The sequence below is a fragment of the Eretmochelys imbricata genome, chromosome 17 (genome assembly GCF_965152235.1).
Source record: "Eretmochelys imbricata isolate rEreImb1 chromosome 17, rEreImb1.hap1, whole genome shotgun sequence".
Taxonomy (NCBI): Eukaryota; Metazoa; Chordata; order Testudines; family Cheloniidae; genus Eretmochelys; species Eretmochelys imbricata.
In genome coordinates, this window is record NC_135588.1 from 6149146 (window position 1) to 6167798 (window position 18653).

Sequence of the window (18653 nt, forward strand, 5' to 3'; positions counted from 1 at the left end):
AATATATAGGCTTGAATCATAGAATATCAGGGTTGGAATGGACCTCAGGAGGTCATCTAGTCCAACCCCCTGCTCAAAGCAGGACCAATCCCCAACTAAATCATCCCAGCCAGGGCTTTGTCAAAGCATTGAGGCCCAAAGCATGTCTATTCAGTATGATCCTGATCAGCGCAGGGCACCCTCAATTCCCACTAACGTCAACACGAGCTGAAAGTTCTCAGCCCCTTGTGGGACTGGGACCCTGCGTCCCCCAGCAATACTACGGCACATCTTATTTTCATCTGATCACAGCAGCTCAAGAAGATGAGCACTGCCTGCTTTTCCATCCCCAACTCAACAGTCCTAGGAAACAATCTGATCATGGAAAAGCTTCCTGAATGTCAACATAATAAATATGGTGATTACCTCACAGTCTGGGCATCATTTCACTGATACGCTGAACGAGAGATTTCAGACATGCCTAAACCTCAAAACCATTGCAATTTCTTTTATGTCTAAAACTTGCTTCACCCCTCGTTATGATTGGATCCCCTAACTATCCTAATTTAGAAAAAGAAGGTACTGAATAACTCAGGAAATGGACACATTTTGTGCTGTTACAGTTTTGTTTTCTCTGTGTGTGTGTAGGAGGAGGGGTATGTAAAAGTGTGTACCTCTGCCAAAAACAGTACTGTTGAGTCCCTCATCGCTGCAATTCATTCTGGAGTACTGCAGACCAAAATCATCCTGGTATAGATTCTAATATCCTATGATGCAGTGACCCTTTTGTAAGGAGAGCTACAGAAGGACTCTGTGCCCTTCTCCTGAGGGAGAAGGATGCCCTGATGGTGAAAGCTCAAATTATTCAGTGTGTGGCTTTGGTTTGGAGAAGCAGATAAAAGTTTGGAGGCCAGATGATAATCTGGCGAGACTCAGAATAGTTCTTGAAGTCAATGGAGTCACAACAATTCACACCAGCTGAGGATCTGGTCCCAGATGCTTATTAAACTATCTGAGCCTCTTGTATCTAAAAAATGAAGATAGAAATCTCACGAGAGGCGGCTTTTTTTTTTTTTTTAAATTGTATGTCCACCATCCTAGTTCCAGTCCCACCCAGGAACTGGAGGGTCAGAAAACCCCAAATGTGTATCCAAATATTTCACGAACACCTCAAATGGGACTCTGTTTGAGATTGGTTCTAAAGCGGGGCCCAGAGGCAGAGATGGCTGGAAAGGTGGAGTGTATGAATACTTTGTCCAAACAAGTTTCCCCATTGCTAGAAAGTGAACATAAGTCATTGAGATTGGGAGGGGGGGAACGGCAGAAGAGGGGTGAACACCTGTGATCCACCAGGATCTCACCATTTTTCAAATTAGTCCGTTTTTACAAATTAAAGTTGATGACGTTGCTTTAAGCAGCTGAGTTTTTCAACCTTGGCCTGATTTTCAGAAATGCCCTTTAATTTTTGCTGACCCACAAATAATTGCACCCACAATAAACTATTTAATTAGTTTAACTGTTTGATGGTGCCTGCCAGAACAAACGCACACCCTCTGGATTCCGTTATTTTTAGGCACTAACTAAAAGAGGGCTCAAGACACTTTTAAAACCAGAATCAGGCCCTATCTTTTTCTTATTTGTTGCAGAATGTCTCACCCGTACAGTACCAAACTGACCTTGGAAATACGTGTGCCCGGGCGCCCTGATGGAAGCTATAGGTGAAGGCACAGTCTGGCCCTCAGTTAACTCAGATGCATCTGTGTAGCATGTTCGTATTTGCTCTCCTGAAAGCAGAGAGCAGCTATCAACTGCTTAAAATAAGGATCCATTTTAATTAGAAAACCTTATTTTAAAAATCATTAAATCATTTAAAAATAATAGATTTTAACACATTAGGCTTTTTTTTTTTTTTTTTAAGTTCCACATTTTAAAACGTTGCCAAATGTGTGAATGTACTGCCGACAAACAAGCACGTAGCTCTTGCATGAAGTCTAGAAGAGTTAATGTAAGACCAGGGAATTCTTCTCCGTGAACAAGGGACTCTATGGGAAGATCTCCCTCACCAGGCTAAGGCATGCACAAGGTGTTCTGGCAGTGGAAAGGGGAAGCTGTGGGGTGTGTTTTGTGGTCTGATTTGGGACAGCACTGGGGGAATGAGGAGCATTTAGGGAGAGACTCTCTGGGACTTCCTATTCAGCACATGGGAGAAGGCCACATCTGGATTCTGAGATAGGCATGAGGGCTCAGCAGCTTTCCATTATCTCACGCTGACTAGCAGACTGCCTTTATCTCTCTCTCTAAAGAAGTCACCCACATTTTAGTCTCCTCTGGACAAGAGTTCTGTAATGTGCTCATCTTTTATAGCTCCCACTGAAGTCTTTTCAAACCCCTCCCCACACCACGTGCCATGCTGGAGCATGTGGGCTGAGCTGAGGGAGCACACGTCTTTGCAATGGGTGGGAGCAGTTGCTAATTCTGTGTCCTCTCCTTTAGTGGCCCCCTGGGCACATTCTTCCTGCCTGGAGTTTTTCCAGACAAAACACCGACAGGAACGGCTGTAGTTGCAGTGTCCGACCCCAGCGGGCCCTTTAAAGACCACAGTATAGTCTTCAACTTAACAGTCAAAGTTCAACTATTGGGCAGATCTTGAAAACGCTTATTGAACAATGGAAATGCCAATAAACCATTTACTATGGGAGTGCTCCGGGGAGAAGGACTCACGTACCTTTTGAGGCAAAATACTACAAACAACTTCCTTGGTGGAAAGAGACATTTCTACAAGCATGTGTTTCCAAATGCTGCCTATGCCAATGGCATTAATAGAATTTCCTAGATGTTCTAAAATAACCAGTCTAGCCAATTCTAGATGCTGTGTTAGATTCACATGGCTACTATAGTTGCTGGAAATCATATGCCTTTGATTAAGAGGTTTTGGGACATCCCACACACTGAACTATGAATGCTGAGGGAGCCTTCTCTAAATTTCCCAGAACTGAAACTGCTGTAGTATTACTCTCCTTGCTGGTCAGCCTATAAAGCAGCACTGACAAGAAGGCACCAATTAGGATTAATATTGGTAGAGATGCATGGATACAAACCTAGGCCTCATACAAAGCCCACTGAAGTCAATGGGAGTCTTTTCATTAAATTCAAAGGGCTTTGGATCAGGCCCATAGGATGAAATCTTGTCCTCACTGAGGTAAATGGCAAAACTCCCATTGACTTCAAAGGGGCATGATTTCACCCCTACTCTCCTTATCTAACAGCTGTGAATGATTGTTTTAAAGTGTCCCTCCACTGTCCTACCTAGTTCTATCAGCAGGGGAAAACCAAGTCCCTCTCTATTGGGGGACACAATATGAAAAGTAACATGGTAAAGAGGAAGATTTTGCAATTTATGAGGAAAAAGCGCCACTGGTAACTGAATGTTGATGAATCAAAATCCTGCTAATGTATGAGAACCATAAAGTGAAACATTAAGAGTTGGCTAGCCACAAAAGAAAAACAGACTTGTCTATTTTCATTGTTTAAGATGAAGTGTAAAAAGGAAATAAAGAGCAGAAATAGGGGGGGGGGGGGAAGTCATTTAGGTTTTAAATTTTGTTAAAAGGTTTTAATCTCTCTCTAATCTATTCCTTATATCATCATGGAATTTGGTGTAATTTAAGGAGGTGCTAGCAAAAAAGGTCAAGATTATTTTAAAAAACACATCTATTTTATCCTGGTGTCCCTTTAACCCTTGGCAAAAAAGTTGAAGATCTCTGAGCTAACCAACTTTTAAAAAGAACATTTCGTTTGATGATTCCCTCTAAAACACCTGTATGGAATTATGCTATAGACCTAAACAAATTCTATTTTTGGCCGAGTGTCACTTTGGCTTGGCAGATTTTTCCATTTGCAAAGAATAGTGCCTGCAAAATTATATCTGCATTATTTTTGTCTAAGGATAGTAGCATAGAACATTTAGCAACTATAAACAGAGTAGGATGAAAAATGCTACAACATGAGAAGAGAGATCAGGATATAATCTCTTCTGACCGGATGCCTGCAAGATATCACTGAATTCTCTCTCTCTTACTGCAACCCGTGTGGAGCCAATATGAACTCCCAGCAAAGTGCTTAAAACCCCATTATTTATAATAACTGTTAAATGATGAGACATTGTTTACCTAGATCGCAAGATAAATTCTCACTTACAGAATGCCCGCCTGAGTGTCCTGAAAGTCATCTGTTTTTTATTTAAATGCAAAATGCAATTAGACTCTCAATAACACAGCAGAAGAATTCAATAAGATATGGCTTTTCACTTACAGTTTAATATTAACATTTCCCCATAAATGTTAATGAATAAAAGTCTATTGTTTTATTTATTATACATGGCAGAGGGTAGGAATGGAGAGAAGGATAATATTTCCATACCATGACTGCAACACTCTTTGACTTCCAGGGGAGCTTAGCATCTCCCAGGATTTGACTTAGAGACATCACCTCCTGCTGGTTACAGACAGAAGTGTTGCCGCTAGAAAAGACAATTCCAAGCATTAGGAAGTAGCTGAAGTAATACGCAAGGGCTGATCTACAATAAGGCCTTCCATTAAGATGAATCACTTTCTTCTTTCCTCCCCGTTGTCTCTGTCCTCATTTGGCGGTCGATCCTTCCTTACTTCCCTTGCCACTTCCCACTCTCCTCCTGATTAGTTCCCCTCGAACTGCCACAACAACAGTATCACTGCTAGCTCTGCCTGCTGAGCCAGTGTGCCAGGGGTGGAGTGAACAAATATGGGTCATCAGAGTGGGGCTGTGGGCCCAAGGCCGTGAGGTTCCTTAGACACTATGGTTAAATGCCAGGCTTGGATAGCAAGTCCAGATTATTATTTATCTGATAGCCTTTTCGAGAAACATATTAGGGAAATGACTGGTGTCCTAATTAATAGTGAGGCAGCAAACTCTAAACCGTAGCAGAAAAGGGTCTGTGCACCTATGAATGGAAAGTGGGGTCTTCTATGGAACGTCCCGCTATTTCACTCCATGCCACAGACTGATGCTGCCCTCCTTTGGCACAGGAGGCTCAGATGGCACTTTACAGTTGCCCGTCAATGCTGTTCCTAAATGTGCAGTACTTCCGTTATCTCAGGAACTGAGCTGCTGCCACAACAGTCCCGGTAGCTGCAGGTCTGAAGAGCAAGAGACTGGACGCAGCAGCGGAATACGAGCCTCTGTGGCTGTGTGAAAGAAAAACCACAGGGCCAAGAGGTTGGCCCAGACTGGTGCATTTTCACTGTTTTGGTCTTTGACCTTCCATTTATTGACAAGGATTTTGCCATGTTAATGTGTATTTTGTTGTTTAATGTGACTCATACTTTATGGTATCTTTCTAATAAGAAGTGTTCGTTTAAAAGTTCTCCTGCTTAACAATGCGTTGCTTAAATGGTTTCCCTTCTATTTCCTTCGCTCCTGTTTCCCCTAATGAGCACAATGAATACTTTATGAGGGCTTTTCAATAACTTTGGGTCTTTTCCTTTCACGTTACAGAGAACAGTACATTAATGACCAGAGGCTGGCGTAGATGCTACACAGAGGCCAGAATGGGGATTTAGCTACTGCAGCACATTGTTTCAAATTAAGCAAAGGGACCGATTTTCAATGCATGAAGAAAATGTGTGCTGGGAATCTACATTAATGGAAGGTGCTCAGATACTATGGTGATGGGCAACAGTATAAAACACTGAGATGATTAGGTAGATAGATAGATAGATAGATAGATCGGGTGTATACCGATGGATAGAAAGATAGATGCCTGAAGATGGAATCCTTCCCCCTCACTAACCGGGAATCTGGCCAGTCCCTGCCCCCCATTTCTACAATCACTACTTCAGCATCCACCCATCTATCTAAAATACTTATTGGACCTCCCCCCATTCATGCCTCACAATCTTTAACATATTTATCCCCATAACACCCTGTGAAGAAGAGCAGGGCTATTATACCCAATTTACAGATGGGGAGTTGAGGCGCAGAGGGTATGTCTACACTGCAATTAAAAACTGCAGGTGGCCCATGTCAGTTGACTCAGGCTTGCGGGACTCTGGCTAAGGGGCTGTTTAACTGTGGTGGAGACTTTGGGGCTTGGGCTGGAGGTGAGGCTCTGGGACCCCGCAAGTAGGGGGAGGGTTCCAGAGCTCGGGGTCCAGCCCGAGCCCGAAAGTCTACACTGCAATTTAACGGCCCCTCAGCCCAAGACCCGCGAGCCTGAGTCAGCTGACATGGGCCAGCCACAAGTGTTTAATTGCAAGGTAGACATACCCAGAGGGACTAAACGACTTGCCCAAGGTGGAGCAGGGAACTGAGGTGCAGGTATCATCCTAACTGCTGGACCATCCTTCCTCTCCTACCAGCCAGACTGTAACAACAATGGTGGCCTGCTACACACTCACTACGCAAGGGCTTTGGCCAGGGGATCGGCATGATCTGGACTCACTTGCTAATATCACCCTTCCCTTAAGCCTGCAGCAGTGCTCTGCAGCACAGAGGGGATGTCCAGTCTCCTGGTGTGGCCTCTTTGTGACCTGCCCCCTATGCAGCAGAACCACATTCAGTCCTGCTACTCTGGGGACTTTGTGAATCCGTGCAAGGGATTTGTCCTTTTAGGCTCAAAGACCTTGAGCTGGCGTCTAAGGAGGTAGGTGAGAGGGCTCTGGGATCCTCTTTACACTGTTCAAGCAAGAGGGCAGGATCCCTCCATAAAGCACAGGCCTGTGCTAAGATAGGACACTAGCCTGTGCCTCCCGTCCCCAAGTGGGCTATTGTTAATACCAAGGAATACTTTCAGCCTGATTCCTCACTGCTGGACTCCAGTTTTATGCTGATGTAATGAGTTCTGTGTATTTACACTGGCGTAAAGCTGGAGTAGTGAATCAGTCCTATAGTACTTATGTACCACATTTCATCCATTGCTCTCAAAGGATTTTACTAAGTGGGTATTATTATCCCCATTCTGCAGATGGGGACACTGAGGCACAGCTGTTTGCCCAAAGTCACAAAGCAAGTCTGTAGCACATCTGAAATTGGAACCCAGGTCTTCTGACACCCGGTGCACTGGACCGTGATGCTAGCAGCAGCAAGTGCTAGCTACCAGATGGTGGATGCACAGGGTGTTGAAACCTGCAAAGTACACATGCACCCATCTTATGGAATGCAGCCCTGGCCTGCCGGATCTGTGCACATGCCTTCATCCTTGCTCTGCTATCATACCACCAGTCAGAGCAGGATTTGGCTCACAAAGCATCTGTGAAACATCAATCTGTCTCAAATGCTGGATAGTGGGAGCCATTTACCCTTACCCAGAAATACTCAGACCCCAAGCTGCAGCCTACATACAAATACCTGCAAGCGCCACTAAAAAGAACCTCAGAATTACAGGCGTTAGAGATGGAGGAGTCCTACTAGGCTACCCAGTCTTCTACCCCCCGGCCAGTGCAGGATTATTCCCTATCATAGACTCTCTAGAGCTTTGTCTTTATCTTTTAAAAGGAAGATTTAATAAAGGAATAAACATGTAAAAAAGCCAAACGGACAGTGTTCCAAACCATGCAATGCAATTACAAAATGACTTTAGAAACTTGTTAAAATCAATCGATTTTGCGGGTACCAACATTTATTTCATTAAGTAGCAAATGCCATCTTGAGGGATTGACACTGCAAGGTACTGAGCGCCCCCAAGAATAGAAGCCAAAAGGATGCTCAGCTCCTTGAAGGGTCAGGCCCAAACAAATCCCTCCAATGGCCTGCTCCCATTCCCATTGAAATCAATGGCAAAAGCCACAGCGATCCAAAAGGCTACTGCTTTAAAAGGATAAGAGTATATAGGACAGACAAACATGAACGAAACCACACTAAAAAGAAGGGTTGTTCAGAATTTCATATGGAACACCAATGTACTGCGGTAAGAGAATTAATCTACTTAATCATTTGAACAACAACAACAGATCTCTAAGGAGAAAGTCAATTGTTTTCCTGCTAACTGCTCGGAGACAAAGCAATGGAAGGAAAATGTCCAGTTCCAATAATGTCATAACTTGATTATAGTCTGCACAGAAGACCTAAAACACTTGGAGAACAATGAGTAAGAAATTAAGTTTCAAATTAAGTGCCTATAGCGTGCCACTTCTTCATATTATGACAGGAAGGATGCCACTGGGCTTATTTCACATATGCTAGCGGGTGATGCATGGATACAGTAATCATTTAATCACCTCTTACATTTTTTCCATTTCTTTCTCCTAGAGGAATGACAAATCTAGAAATGTGATTCCACTTTGTTTTATTATTATATTGATTTTCCTGCCTAGAGAAAGTGCATTTGTCCTCTAAACCAGCACACTGGCAAGAAAGGGTTAACAAAATGTTTATCACAAGGCTGGCTTCAGAGTTGAAAGTAATGTGATCAGTAATGAATTTTGTGTTACATTAGGTTGTATAAATGGACAGACAAGCGCAGACAACAAGTGGCCAGGAGTCGGGGCTAATCTAATGATGTAAAAATAGAGACAGCACCAATTATACGTGGGGCCAGCTCAGAGCTCCTGCAGGGACTGCAAATGAATAGGTACAAATCAAATTACTGACTAATAGACGCACTACAAGAGAGGGCAGTCAATGCTAAACGCATTAGGGCCTTGTGACCTCTCCGCTCTGAACAGCAGAATCCTAAATTTGACTTAAAAAAAAAATCAAAGAAACTCTTGTTTGGTTAAGAAGAGAGATAAAACAATGTTGCTTGTTAAATGAATGAAAACATTTAATATTTTTTTTTACCCTTTGTTACCATCTTATGTGAGTACTGGACATTTCCGAAAACCTTTTCAAAGCTGACAGAGGTTTTGCTTTAAAAACAACAAGAAATATTCTCTGTGCAAAAGTTAAGACCTGATAACAATGCAGTTATGTTACATACCAAAACATTTCAAAGCCATGTGCCTCTCTGTGGAGATGTTTTTTACTGCTACTTCAACGGCTGTGTCTGTATCAAAAATAAAATATTTCTTTTATTTGTTTTTAAATAATAATAAAAAATAAAAAGGATTTTCCCAAAACAACATTCGATTATAAATAAATGCAATTGATCAGCTTATCAAATGGTAGAAAGTCAGATTTGTCTATTGGTACGCACACCCCCTTTAGAAACATCACGAGACTTGCAGCTTCTTCTGCAAATGGCAATGAACCTAAATTCACACTGAAAATATTTTTAGTATCGGCATCATTGTCTCCATTCAAAACGCCCCTAAATAATGTGTGACCCAAAAGAAACTTCAGTGAAAGATACAGTTGCTCTTTTTCAAGCTAGCTGCAGCTAACAGAAGCTTTAAAGGGGAAATGGCTGATTTGGCAGCATGTGGCTGGAGAGCTTTGCTGTTCCCCACAGTGCACGTTTAAAAATGGCTAACAGTCAACGTTGGAAGGATTTGGTAATAGTTATTAAGTTAAAAATGCATTTGTTGGCCCTATTGCGTGTATGAGTTGTCTGTTAAGGGAAAGTATATGGACAGTCACATAAAATGCACACTTGTGTGCAACCTGAAGTTGTCCAGGACAAGAGAATGGGAACCCAATTTTAGGGTATCTAATGCATTTAGCAGGATGCATAGCAGCTAAGACAGGCATACATATGTGGCACATGACGAGACAAAGCTCTTGAAAGCAGACACAGGGTGTGCTAGAATGGAGATAAGACTACACAGACTCTACACAGAAGAAAACTACTTGGAGGACAATGACTACAATTATACTGAAGAAATTTCATAAAGTTAAATCACACCCATTACAGGGTGGAATTTAAAAGCTATCAGACGACACTAAACACCACACGTCTGGATAAGTTTTCAGTGTAGCGTGCAAGAAATTTGGCATGCAGTGCCAAATCCTCATTCGGTGTAATTCAGAGCAGCTCCATTGATTTGTGGGAAGATGCACCAATTTTCACTGGCTGAGGAACTGGTGTGTGATGGCTGTCACGACTGATGAGAGATACACATTTATATCTCTGAACCGTGCTCATAATGTACCTGGAAGAACTTACATTGCCATACAGTGTGTGAGAGATAATTGAATGAGAATCTGTTCATGTAATAACGACTGCAAATGTGTGCTTCTCCTACACTGCGCTTTGAAAAATGTACCTCTGAAAGACTCCTATATATTGAAAAAATATTGAGACTTTATTCAGATGAATCGTGTGACGTAGACATTGTTTGGAGCTCTTGGAGTTATCCAAGGGGGAGAATTTGGTCTCAGAGCCTGGGATGAATGCCCCAGACATTCAAAGCCCCCTTTTAGTAGAAAGGTCATTTTATGTGTCTGTTTGCTGCCCAAGCTGCCTTTGCATTGAATCTGTGCAGATGTCTGCCTAAAACGCCCTTCAGACGGCAAATCAATTATGTCGAATTTTTGTCCACCACCCAGTTCAAGGTTGGAACTGAGAAAAGAGTTACAGAGAAGAGAAGGAACAAAATTCCCTTAGTTAAAATAAAGGAAGAAGAAAAGGAAAGAAGAGGAAGGAAGGGACGTTGTCTCTTTTAACTAATTACAATTCAAGCTCTGACAATCACTGTATGTGGCTAACACCTTTCCTTGGACTAAACATCCAAAGGTAGGTGTCTACTCACCTTTGAGTCTCCACACACAGAGCTTGTGACCTTACCCATTTGTTCTACACAGACGTTGTTCAGCATTGGCAGAATTCAACGATCAGTGGGAATGAGATTCATTTGCTCCTCAATTTTAGGCAGATGAACAACTTTTTGAAGTCAATACAGGCACGCATTGTTCCCTTTATTTCTTTTCATGAACTTCAGAGATAGGCGCAAACCACAAAAGTCATATAAGGATTTCAAAAAACTTCTCCTCCCAAAGCTCGAAGGTGTTCAGGTCTGGGATTTTGGTTCAACCCAGGGTAACATTATGGTAACCAGACGCAACATTTGATTCTAGATGTGCGTTCAGATTCTGAGCTTTCCTAAAATTTTCTCATACCAATCTTCAAGTTCGTGGATTCGAATTTTGCTCAGTTTCATACTGAAAGGCCATCTTCAGTTCACCCAACTGCAAAACGGGTGCCTGATCCATTGGGTTAAAGCAGTCAGAGGCAGGCTGATGTGATGCTGGCCACATCATTCCTGTGTCCCACTGGCTATGAAACTGCTCTGCCTCAACCACGTCAGCCTGCTGAGCCATTGGAACTTTGACTTTTTGACCTTTTCTGTTCCTAAACTTCCAAAGTTGGTAGTTAAACAGACTACCAGCATTTTTGCAGGGGTCTGTTAAGGTAAAAAATTTACCTTGGCCTTTTATGGAAACTTCGCATTAGAACTGGTTTAGAATTGGTTTAAAATATTTCCCTTTAAATTCTGTTCTTACTGCTCTATACAAATCTTGTTGGTTTTATTGACCATGATAATGGCAATGATAGAAGTTCGCTGGGGGCAAAATTCATAGCTAGATGTGGGCCCAAACTTCAAAAATTGGGGATCTTTCTGCAGGGTCTGAATACAGGATTTTAGCTTGAACCCATCTCTGCTCCTGACACATGATCCAAATTAATTCAGAGAAACAGATTATTACTTTGCTTATGATTTAGGATGCAAACTGACCTAACGCAAGGCTTTATATTTTATGATCAGTAAGAAGGCACACAACATTCTTACAAAGAAAAATCTTACAAATATATAGCAACCAAAGGTATTATTTGCAAAATAAAGTAGATATGAGCCAGCAATATAACCCTGAGGCTGAGATACAAACAGTAATGGGGAAGATTTAGCAGAAGAGCACACTAATATGAACTTAGAATCATCTGAGGAGAGTGAGTCAGATTCTACACTTACGAAGTCCCATTGACTTCAGTGGCATTACGCTCATAGCACTGCATTTGATGGGGCAGCATCGAGTCTACCAATGTAAAGCAGACTGAAGGCAGATTCCCTTACCCTATGCTAAGAAAATATCCCAAACAGTGTGAAATACACTTACGTTGTTTGTGTGTGGGGGGGTTTACAGGTGATCGGTGACTTATTCTTTGCAGACAAGTTTCTCCCTTCTAGACTTCTTAATGAATTAAATCTGCTGAAAGTATCCATCACTGCATTATCTATGCGCTTTATAGAAATAATAGTAAGCCTGCATAATTGCTGAGAATTATTCTTATGTTGCAAAGACATGCTGAAGTCAATAGGGCAGAGGCAACTCAGCCTATGGGTTAAACCTCCCCCCAAGCCCACCCAGAGGGGCTGAGTTGCAATTCCCCGCCGCCCCCTTTGCTGCAAAGCTGCAGCAGAGCCAACCATAGCCACGACCGCTGCCCTGAAGTTGCAGTAGTTCCCATTGCTCCATGAGATTGACTGGCCAGTGGCAGATCCACTGGCCTCACTATGCTCCTCACATCCCCTAACTCAGCTGCTCAGGGAAGTGGACGGAGCCCCTATAGAGCTGGGCTCCACTGTATGCATGGGGCATGTTTGTCTTGTGGTGTCGTCCAGATCTTGCCCTCCACAGAATCAAACTGCCCTGGGTCCTTTGCTTCTGAGGCCTACTACAGTCACAGAGGAGGGGGGCGGAATTTGTCCCCCATGGTACTTAGCACATTTAGCTCCAACAGCACTCAGAAGTGCGATACCGCGCAGCAGAAATACTCTTCCTTGGTTATACTTCAGAACACTTATTTTTAGCCACACTGCAAGTCTCATCCCAGATTGTGGACTAAATTCCTGTTTTAAGTCTAGAGATGATCAAAAAGATCTGGAAGCTTAAGAAATGTACATTTGGGAAGCCTGCATAAATTAATGCACTTACTGATTATAGTAAATTTTTGGCTGGGTGGGTGGGAGAGAGGAGAATTACCTAGGGTGGAATTCATATGTCAAACCCGAGACAAAATAATACATTGTTACAGCAGCATTTCCAAGTAATAGAGCAGGTAAGAAACAAAGAATTAGTTAATATCTACGGCAAAAAATGGACCTTTGGATTATGACCATGTGTTTCATGTGCATTATTATAGGTATCAATCCTGATTACTATACAAATCTACATGCCAACTATGTCCTAACTGTTAAGGCATTAAAAGAATCTATTTATCTCTTGCCATTAAGAGCATGTCAGAGCCAATTGAGCACTTGATAATGTCTCCCTGTCCATTCCATTGTCCATTTATTCTTTTGTCCATCCACAGAGAACTAAGCACAGAGCATGTTTCAATTCAGTGCTAGTAGTTTTTACTCTTTTACGTCACAGTTCACATAAAATTTTGTGGTTTAGTAAATGCCTTTAAAATGTTTTTAAACACTGTGTCTGCAAAGTATTCAAGAAGCATAATAAAGGATTAAACCCAGCCACCACTTTAAGTCAAAATAAGTCACTTTTAGGATAATTAGAGATGGGGATTATAAATTATATAATTTTGGGTCCAACGCAGCACTATAAATACTGTATTTGGAGTCAGTAGCAATATAGAAACTAATGGGAGAGGGAAGCAAATTTATGGTGTTCCTCAGCGCAGATGTCTTTGCTATCATTTCATCCGACTGACTGGGCAAACAGGAATTCTAAGAAGCAAGGACCATGCTAAACGTTTGTGTGTTTTTATAAAAGAGACAAATGGCTAATTCAGCCAAAGACTGTCAAGATGTGGCTAGCTTTGGGGGGTGGAGGGGGTGGGGGGTTAAAATAATCCTACTTACTAGGAGCCAACAAGGACACTTCTCTGTTTGATCTGGGGTGATATACCATCAATTTATCTTTTTCTATTTCCTAACCAGTATATAGCTGCCAGCACTTTAATGTGCTATGCAGCTGTTTGGCAAATGGCTGGTTGCCAGTCTGTCTGAGAAAAACTACCCCATGTTACTGATGTGGGTTGATTCCCTGGGCAAGCGGATCTTCCACATCTCAACACAGTAGGACAGCACACTTTATAAGACCATCTGATAATGTGGATTTCATGAAAGGGGCAAGCTGAGTTCAAGAGTAGATATGGGGTGGGAATGTGGGGGTGAGGTGCACAGAGGCATTCAGAGCCTTAGGAATCAGTTTTATCTCCTGTATGAAACCAACACTTGCCAGGATTTGAGCCTAGAATCCCAGTTCGTGAGAAGAAAATGTGGTACTGACTAGACAGAGCCCTGTGCATAATAACAAACAACAACATGGTTGAGGGCTAATATGCATGTAACTCACAGGTGTTACCCACTACTACACTAGGATACCTACAGTTCATGCTTTTGCGTGGTATATAAGCTTACACTGTACAAAGATTATCCATAGGAAACATGCATGTGCATGGGGTGAAAAGAGGAGAATGATCTTTTTAGAAGACTTTTAATTTAGTGATGGCTTCCCTCTGAAAATTGTTCACCTTTGTTTTCACCCTTATAAACCTCCTATGCGCTAAATACTGTGGCCTAAATTTCATCTTTGTTATATCAGTTTAACCCCCAATGAAACGGATGCTCGTTGCAATTAGTGGGGTTGCACCTGTGAAACTGAAAGGAAAATGTAGCACTAAGTTTCTTTTTTGATTTATAATCTGCAGCCACCAGAATCTCTGGGTGCACTTACAAATATTTGAAGAACAGACATCAGCTTCTGAAGCGGAAATTCCAACTTCTTTGGGGGAACTACTCATAACAACAAAGCAATCCTGTTTCCAGAATGGAAGTTTCCTAATATTAGAAGACTTTTTTTTTTTTTTTTTTAAACTCTTTCCAGGTACTGGATCCAGAGCTCTTGCAGCTCCTGCTAAAGCTAATAGGCCGGATCCTGTAGTGTGCATGATCCTGTACTGTGCATGAGCTGCAGCCAGACCAAGGGAATCACCTCTTGATTCCCTTGGTCTGGCTGCAGCTTGAGTAATATTCTAAATGTCACTAGGCTGCGGCAGCCACAGGGCAGTGAAAACACAGCTGGGAATTAGTATAGTACAAGGGTGCTCCATTTTCTCTGGCCATTCCTCCTTTTCCCTGCTCTGCTGGCAGCAGGAAAACTGAGGGGGGTACGAGCCCCTATGTTAGCTGAACACCACTAGAGGCTTCTTCTTAAATGGTGATGGATCTTCCTTCGGCTACTTAAAGCAACTTTAGGGCCACATTACACTAGTGGTGTGGTGCAAAGAAGCCATGCAGGAGCATCTGGCCCAATATTTGTAAGGGTATTTAAGGCCTGTGTAAGGTCTAACTGAAGGATAAGAGCCAGCTCCCATGAACTGCAGTCACTAGTCACCTTAACCCAGCATCTCCAGATTGCTTTAACTGTCACAGCAAGTATCATCCTACAAAATCCACTACCCTTTGAGAAGGCTGTAAAATGCACAGGCTGGGAGTGAAGATGGCCCGTCGCTTTATATGGAGAATGCCCTTCCAAAGTGCATTATAGCTGGTATCAATACGGACCGAAATAAATAAAGCACTTTTAGAGCGTTTTCCATTTTTACAGCACTTTGAAAATGTTAGAGGATTAATCTCCACTGCAATCCTGTGAGGTATCGTTATCCTTATCTTACAGAGGAGGGAATTAAGTCAAAGGGACCTTACGTAACTTGCCCAAGGCAACAACAGGAATAAGTACAATAGCTGGAATTGGAACCCAGATCAGGTGCTTAGATCACCACTTTCTGTCAACTGCCAATCTTAAACCGCCACTTAATTCCATCTTCATTCAGCAACAATGTATAAAGTCCGAGAGGTTCCAAACAGGTCAAAGATTACCACCGTGGGATGTAAAGGCTGCTTCTGGACCAAGCAAGTGGCCAAGTTATATCTATTTGACATGACATGTGCAAGCCCCAGGTTTCCCATTCCCAGACTCTTCCTTGAGACAGCGGGGACTGGCAGCTCAATGATAAAGGTGAAGCATCTTGGGTTACTCAACAGTGACTCCCCTGCAAATTAAGGGCCAGCACTGATGGGAGTCCTCTCAGTCCTCTACAGCCAGAACAACAACAACAGGGGACTAATGGGAGGACAGTGGAATGGGGAACCCTCAGGAATAAAGAGCAAAAAGAGAAAAGGCAGTTTCCAACCTACAAGGCCTTACATAATGCCAATATGTTGGCATGTTCATATGTTACTGTTACAGCTCGTTCTTTTTTTCTTCCCAGGCATCTCGCCAAAATGAGGACATGGTGACAAATGAGTGGGCATCTGATATGAGAAGCTACTACTGATATTAGCTGCTGGTCACAACACAAACAGTGCACAGATCATAGACAGATATGTCCTTTTACTCGAGGGTATTTTAAAAACAATTCAGAATTAACAAGAGAAGTAAAACCCACAATTACTCTGAGCGCTAGCATTTCTGAGCGATTCCTGTCTCTAGGGCTGCTGTGAGCAATGTAATCTCTGAAGTGCCATTCCATTTATGTAAATACATTGTATAATTTATCAATATAATGGACAGTGATGAAGATGGATTAATTTGGATTACAGAACCAGCACTATATAGTGGCTTTACAGAGAACAGATAATTACACAGACAGAATCTAATTTGAATGTTGTTTTGATCATTGTCTGCATGAGCAACAGTTTGAGGAAGCATCTGATGCTCAGAGGTGCTCAACTCTTTGGGCCCACGTCACTAGAGCAATACAGAAAATAAAAAAGCCTAAAATGTGAATATTTCTCTTAAAGTCATTTTGAGGATTGCAAGATTCTGTACTTATGGGATCTGCCAATATTTTCTTCCTATTAAAGATTGCTCCCATGTTGGGGAAGACTCTCGCAAAAGCCATGTAATCTCTGAGGTGTCATGTGTGTGGTTTGCTGAGAAAAAGGGAAGCAAAATTTTAACGAGTTAAAAAAAAATCACCATTGGGTGAGATGTATGTGATCTCTGATCACATTTCTTCTTTGTACCTGTTCCTGATCCCACTATGTCCCTGCTGGGTGACTCAGACATTGCATCAGCCAGCCGTTCCCGAAGGCCCTCTTCGGTGTGCTCGATGGAAGACATGTGACGGAGACCAAAGCTCTCAGGCCAACTTCCACAGACTTCCAGCAGGGTCACGCTCCGATCAAAGGCACCTTTAACAAACAAATGGGAAATGCTCGTTGACTAGTGTAGACACCAGAACTAACCTACGTCCATACCCAAAATAGGTTAACATTGAAATAATTCACAGAAAAGGAAGAACTGTTTGGAATCTGAGTTCACAACGTATCTGAAAGACAAATGCTGGCACATTAATTAAAACAGTGATATTAAAATACACAATGCGTAGCAGAAACGGGTAGTTACAGCCTAAACTAGTAGCCTTTTTTGATCATTTGAAAGCAAAACTGTCAGGTTAAAAATCATGGGCCTCATTCTGTTCTCACACTAGTGTGAAACAGGAGTAACTCCAATGAAGTTAACGTAATTACACTAGTGTAAAGCCAGTATAAGTGAGAGCATTTATTTTTTTAAAAATCTGTGTCTATGTCACTAATAACATCTTAGACAATTAAAAATGAATTTTTAAAAAAAATCTGATTTGTCTTTTACTGTGTATTTGTTCAACTTTTTGCATTCCTCTCAACTGGGACAATGAAAATAGACTAGTTGTTTCCTTTTTGCTTACAGTCAAAATTTCTAGCCAATTTCATTTTCATGCTCTCATGCAGCAGCACAATATTGTGGTCTTTGGGCTTTGAACACTGCTGTGGAGGGTGGAGTGTAATGTTAAGTCTATTTTTAAAAAATGTTTCCAGCGGAATAAAAAAACACTTCTATTGATCTTAGATTCTGTGTGAGCATGTTTCTACAAAAATGACATTTTAGGCCAGATAGAGCTAAACAGCGCCCCTTTCATCAGTGATGCAATAGTGGAGATGCTGGCTGTTGTGACAGAGTGCAACGATACAGTCTCCAGAAAAGATACTTAAACTAATTCCTTAACGTGCAGTTGTTTCCTAATTCAAAATAGTACATGATGTTCTGTTGAATGCAAAGATTAGATTCTGAATCCAAGATCACTTCAAAGTACAAATTAAAATTATTCTACTTTATTATACAGCAAGTCTTCTGTGAAGGCTTACTTTAAATCATTCCCACTTGGAACACGATTACAGTTATGCTTTGTTGCTTCAAGCACATACCATTTACTCAACTATTAGGAAACCGAATATGCAGCATTTATTGTGCCTGGTTTCTGCCAGCCTATGAAGGGGAAAAAATGCAAATGCCAATGTTTCTCAAAGTTAAAAGTACATGAAACACGTCCTTGTTATCAGGCCTTTGGTTCTCCCCTTTGATCAGCCGTCAGAAACTATCTACACTTGTACACTGTGACTGTACAGCTTCACAGCACACTCTCTGCCAATGACAGGTGGTAATAGAAAGGGTGAGAGACCAAGCCCTGCGGCAGGCGTCCCTTCCTCTGATAACGTCCAAAGTACTGGGTGATAACCGTTAGTAAACACTCGGGGAGCCAGTTAATCCATACATCAGCAAAGAGGGGCAGATAATTTTGAACTCTAATAGCATGGACAAAAGCACAGGGGATGGCATTCAGGGATTTATATGGGCTGCAATGGTGACTTCTGGCTCCTGAATTTCATCAGCGCATACAGCTTTGATTTATCTCTTTGCCTGGCTGCAGAGTAGATTCCTGGCATTAGAAAACCATCAACACTGCGACAGACCTT

The 18653-nt window shown here is 42.0% G+C and overlaps 1 protein-coding gene across 7 annotated transcripts in view; it reads right to left on the reverse strand.

The window, feature by feature from the left end:
* The window catches only part of BCAS3 (BCAS3 microtubule associated cell migration factor), a 499958-nt gene that overhangs the window by 13735 nt on the left and 467570 nt on the right, over positions 1-18653 (reverse strand). For 4 of the 7 annotated variants that reach the window (XM_077836612.1, XM_077836606.1, XM_077836618.1 and 1 more), the window contains 2 exons: positions 16884-17051; positions 8933-8998 (listed from right to left, as the gene is read on the reverse strand). In XM_077836612.1, the coding sequence (XP_077692738.1) occupies positions 8933-8998; positions 16884-17051 (234 nt within the window). Of the gene's footprint in view, positions 1-8932; positions 8999-16836; positions 17052-18653 lie in introns of all 7 variants that reach the window. The other 3 variants (XM_077836611.1, XM_077836609.1, XM_077836610.1) reach the window with 3 other exon arrangements.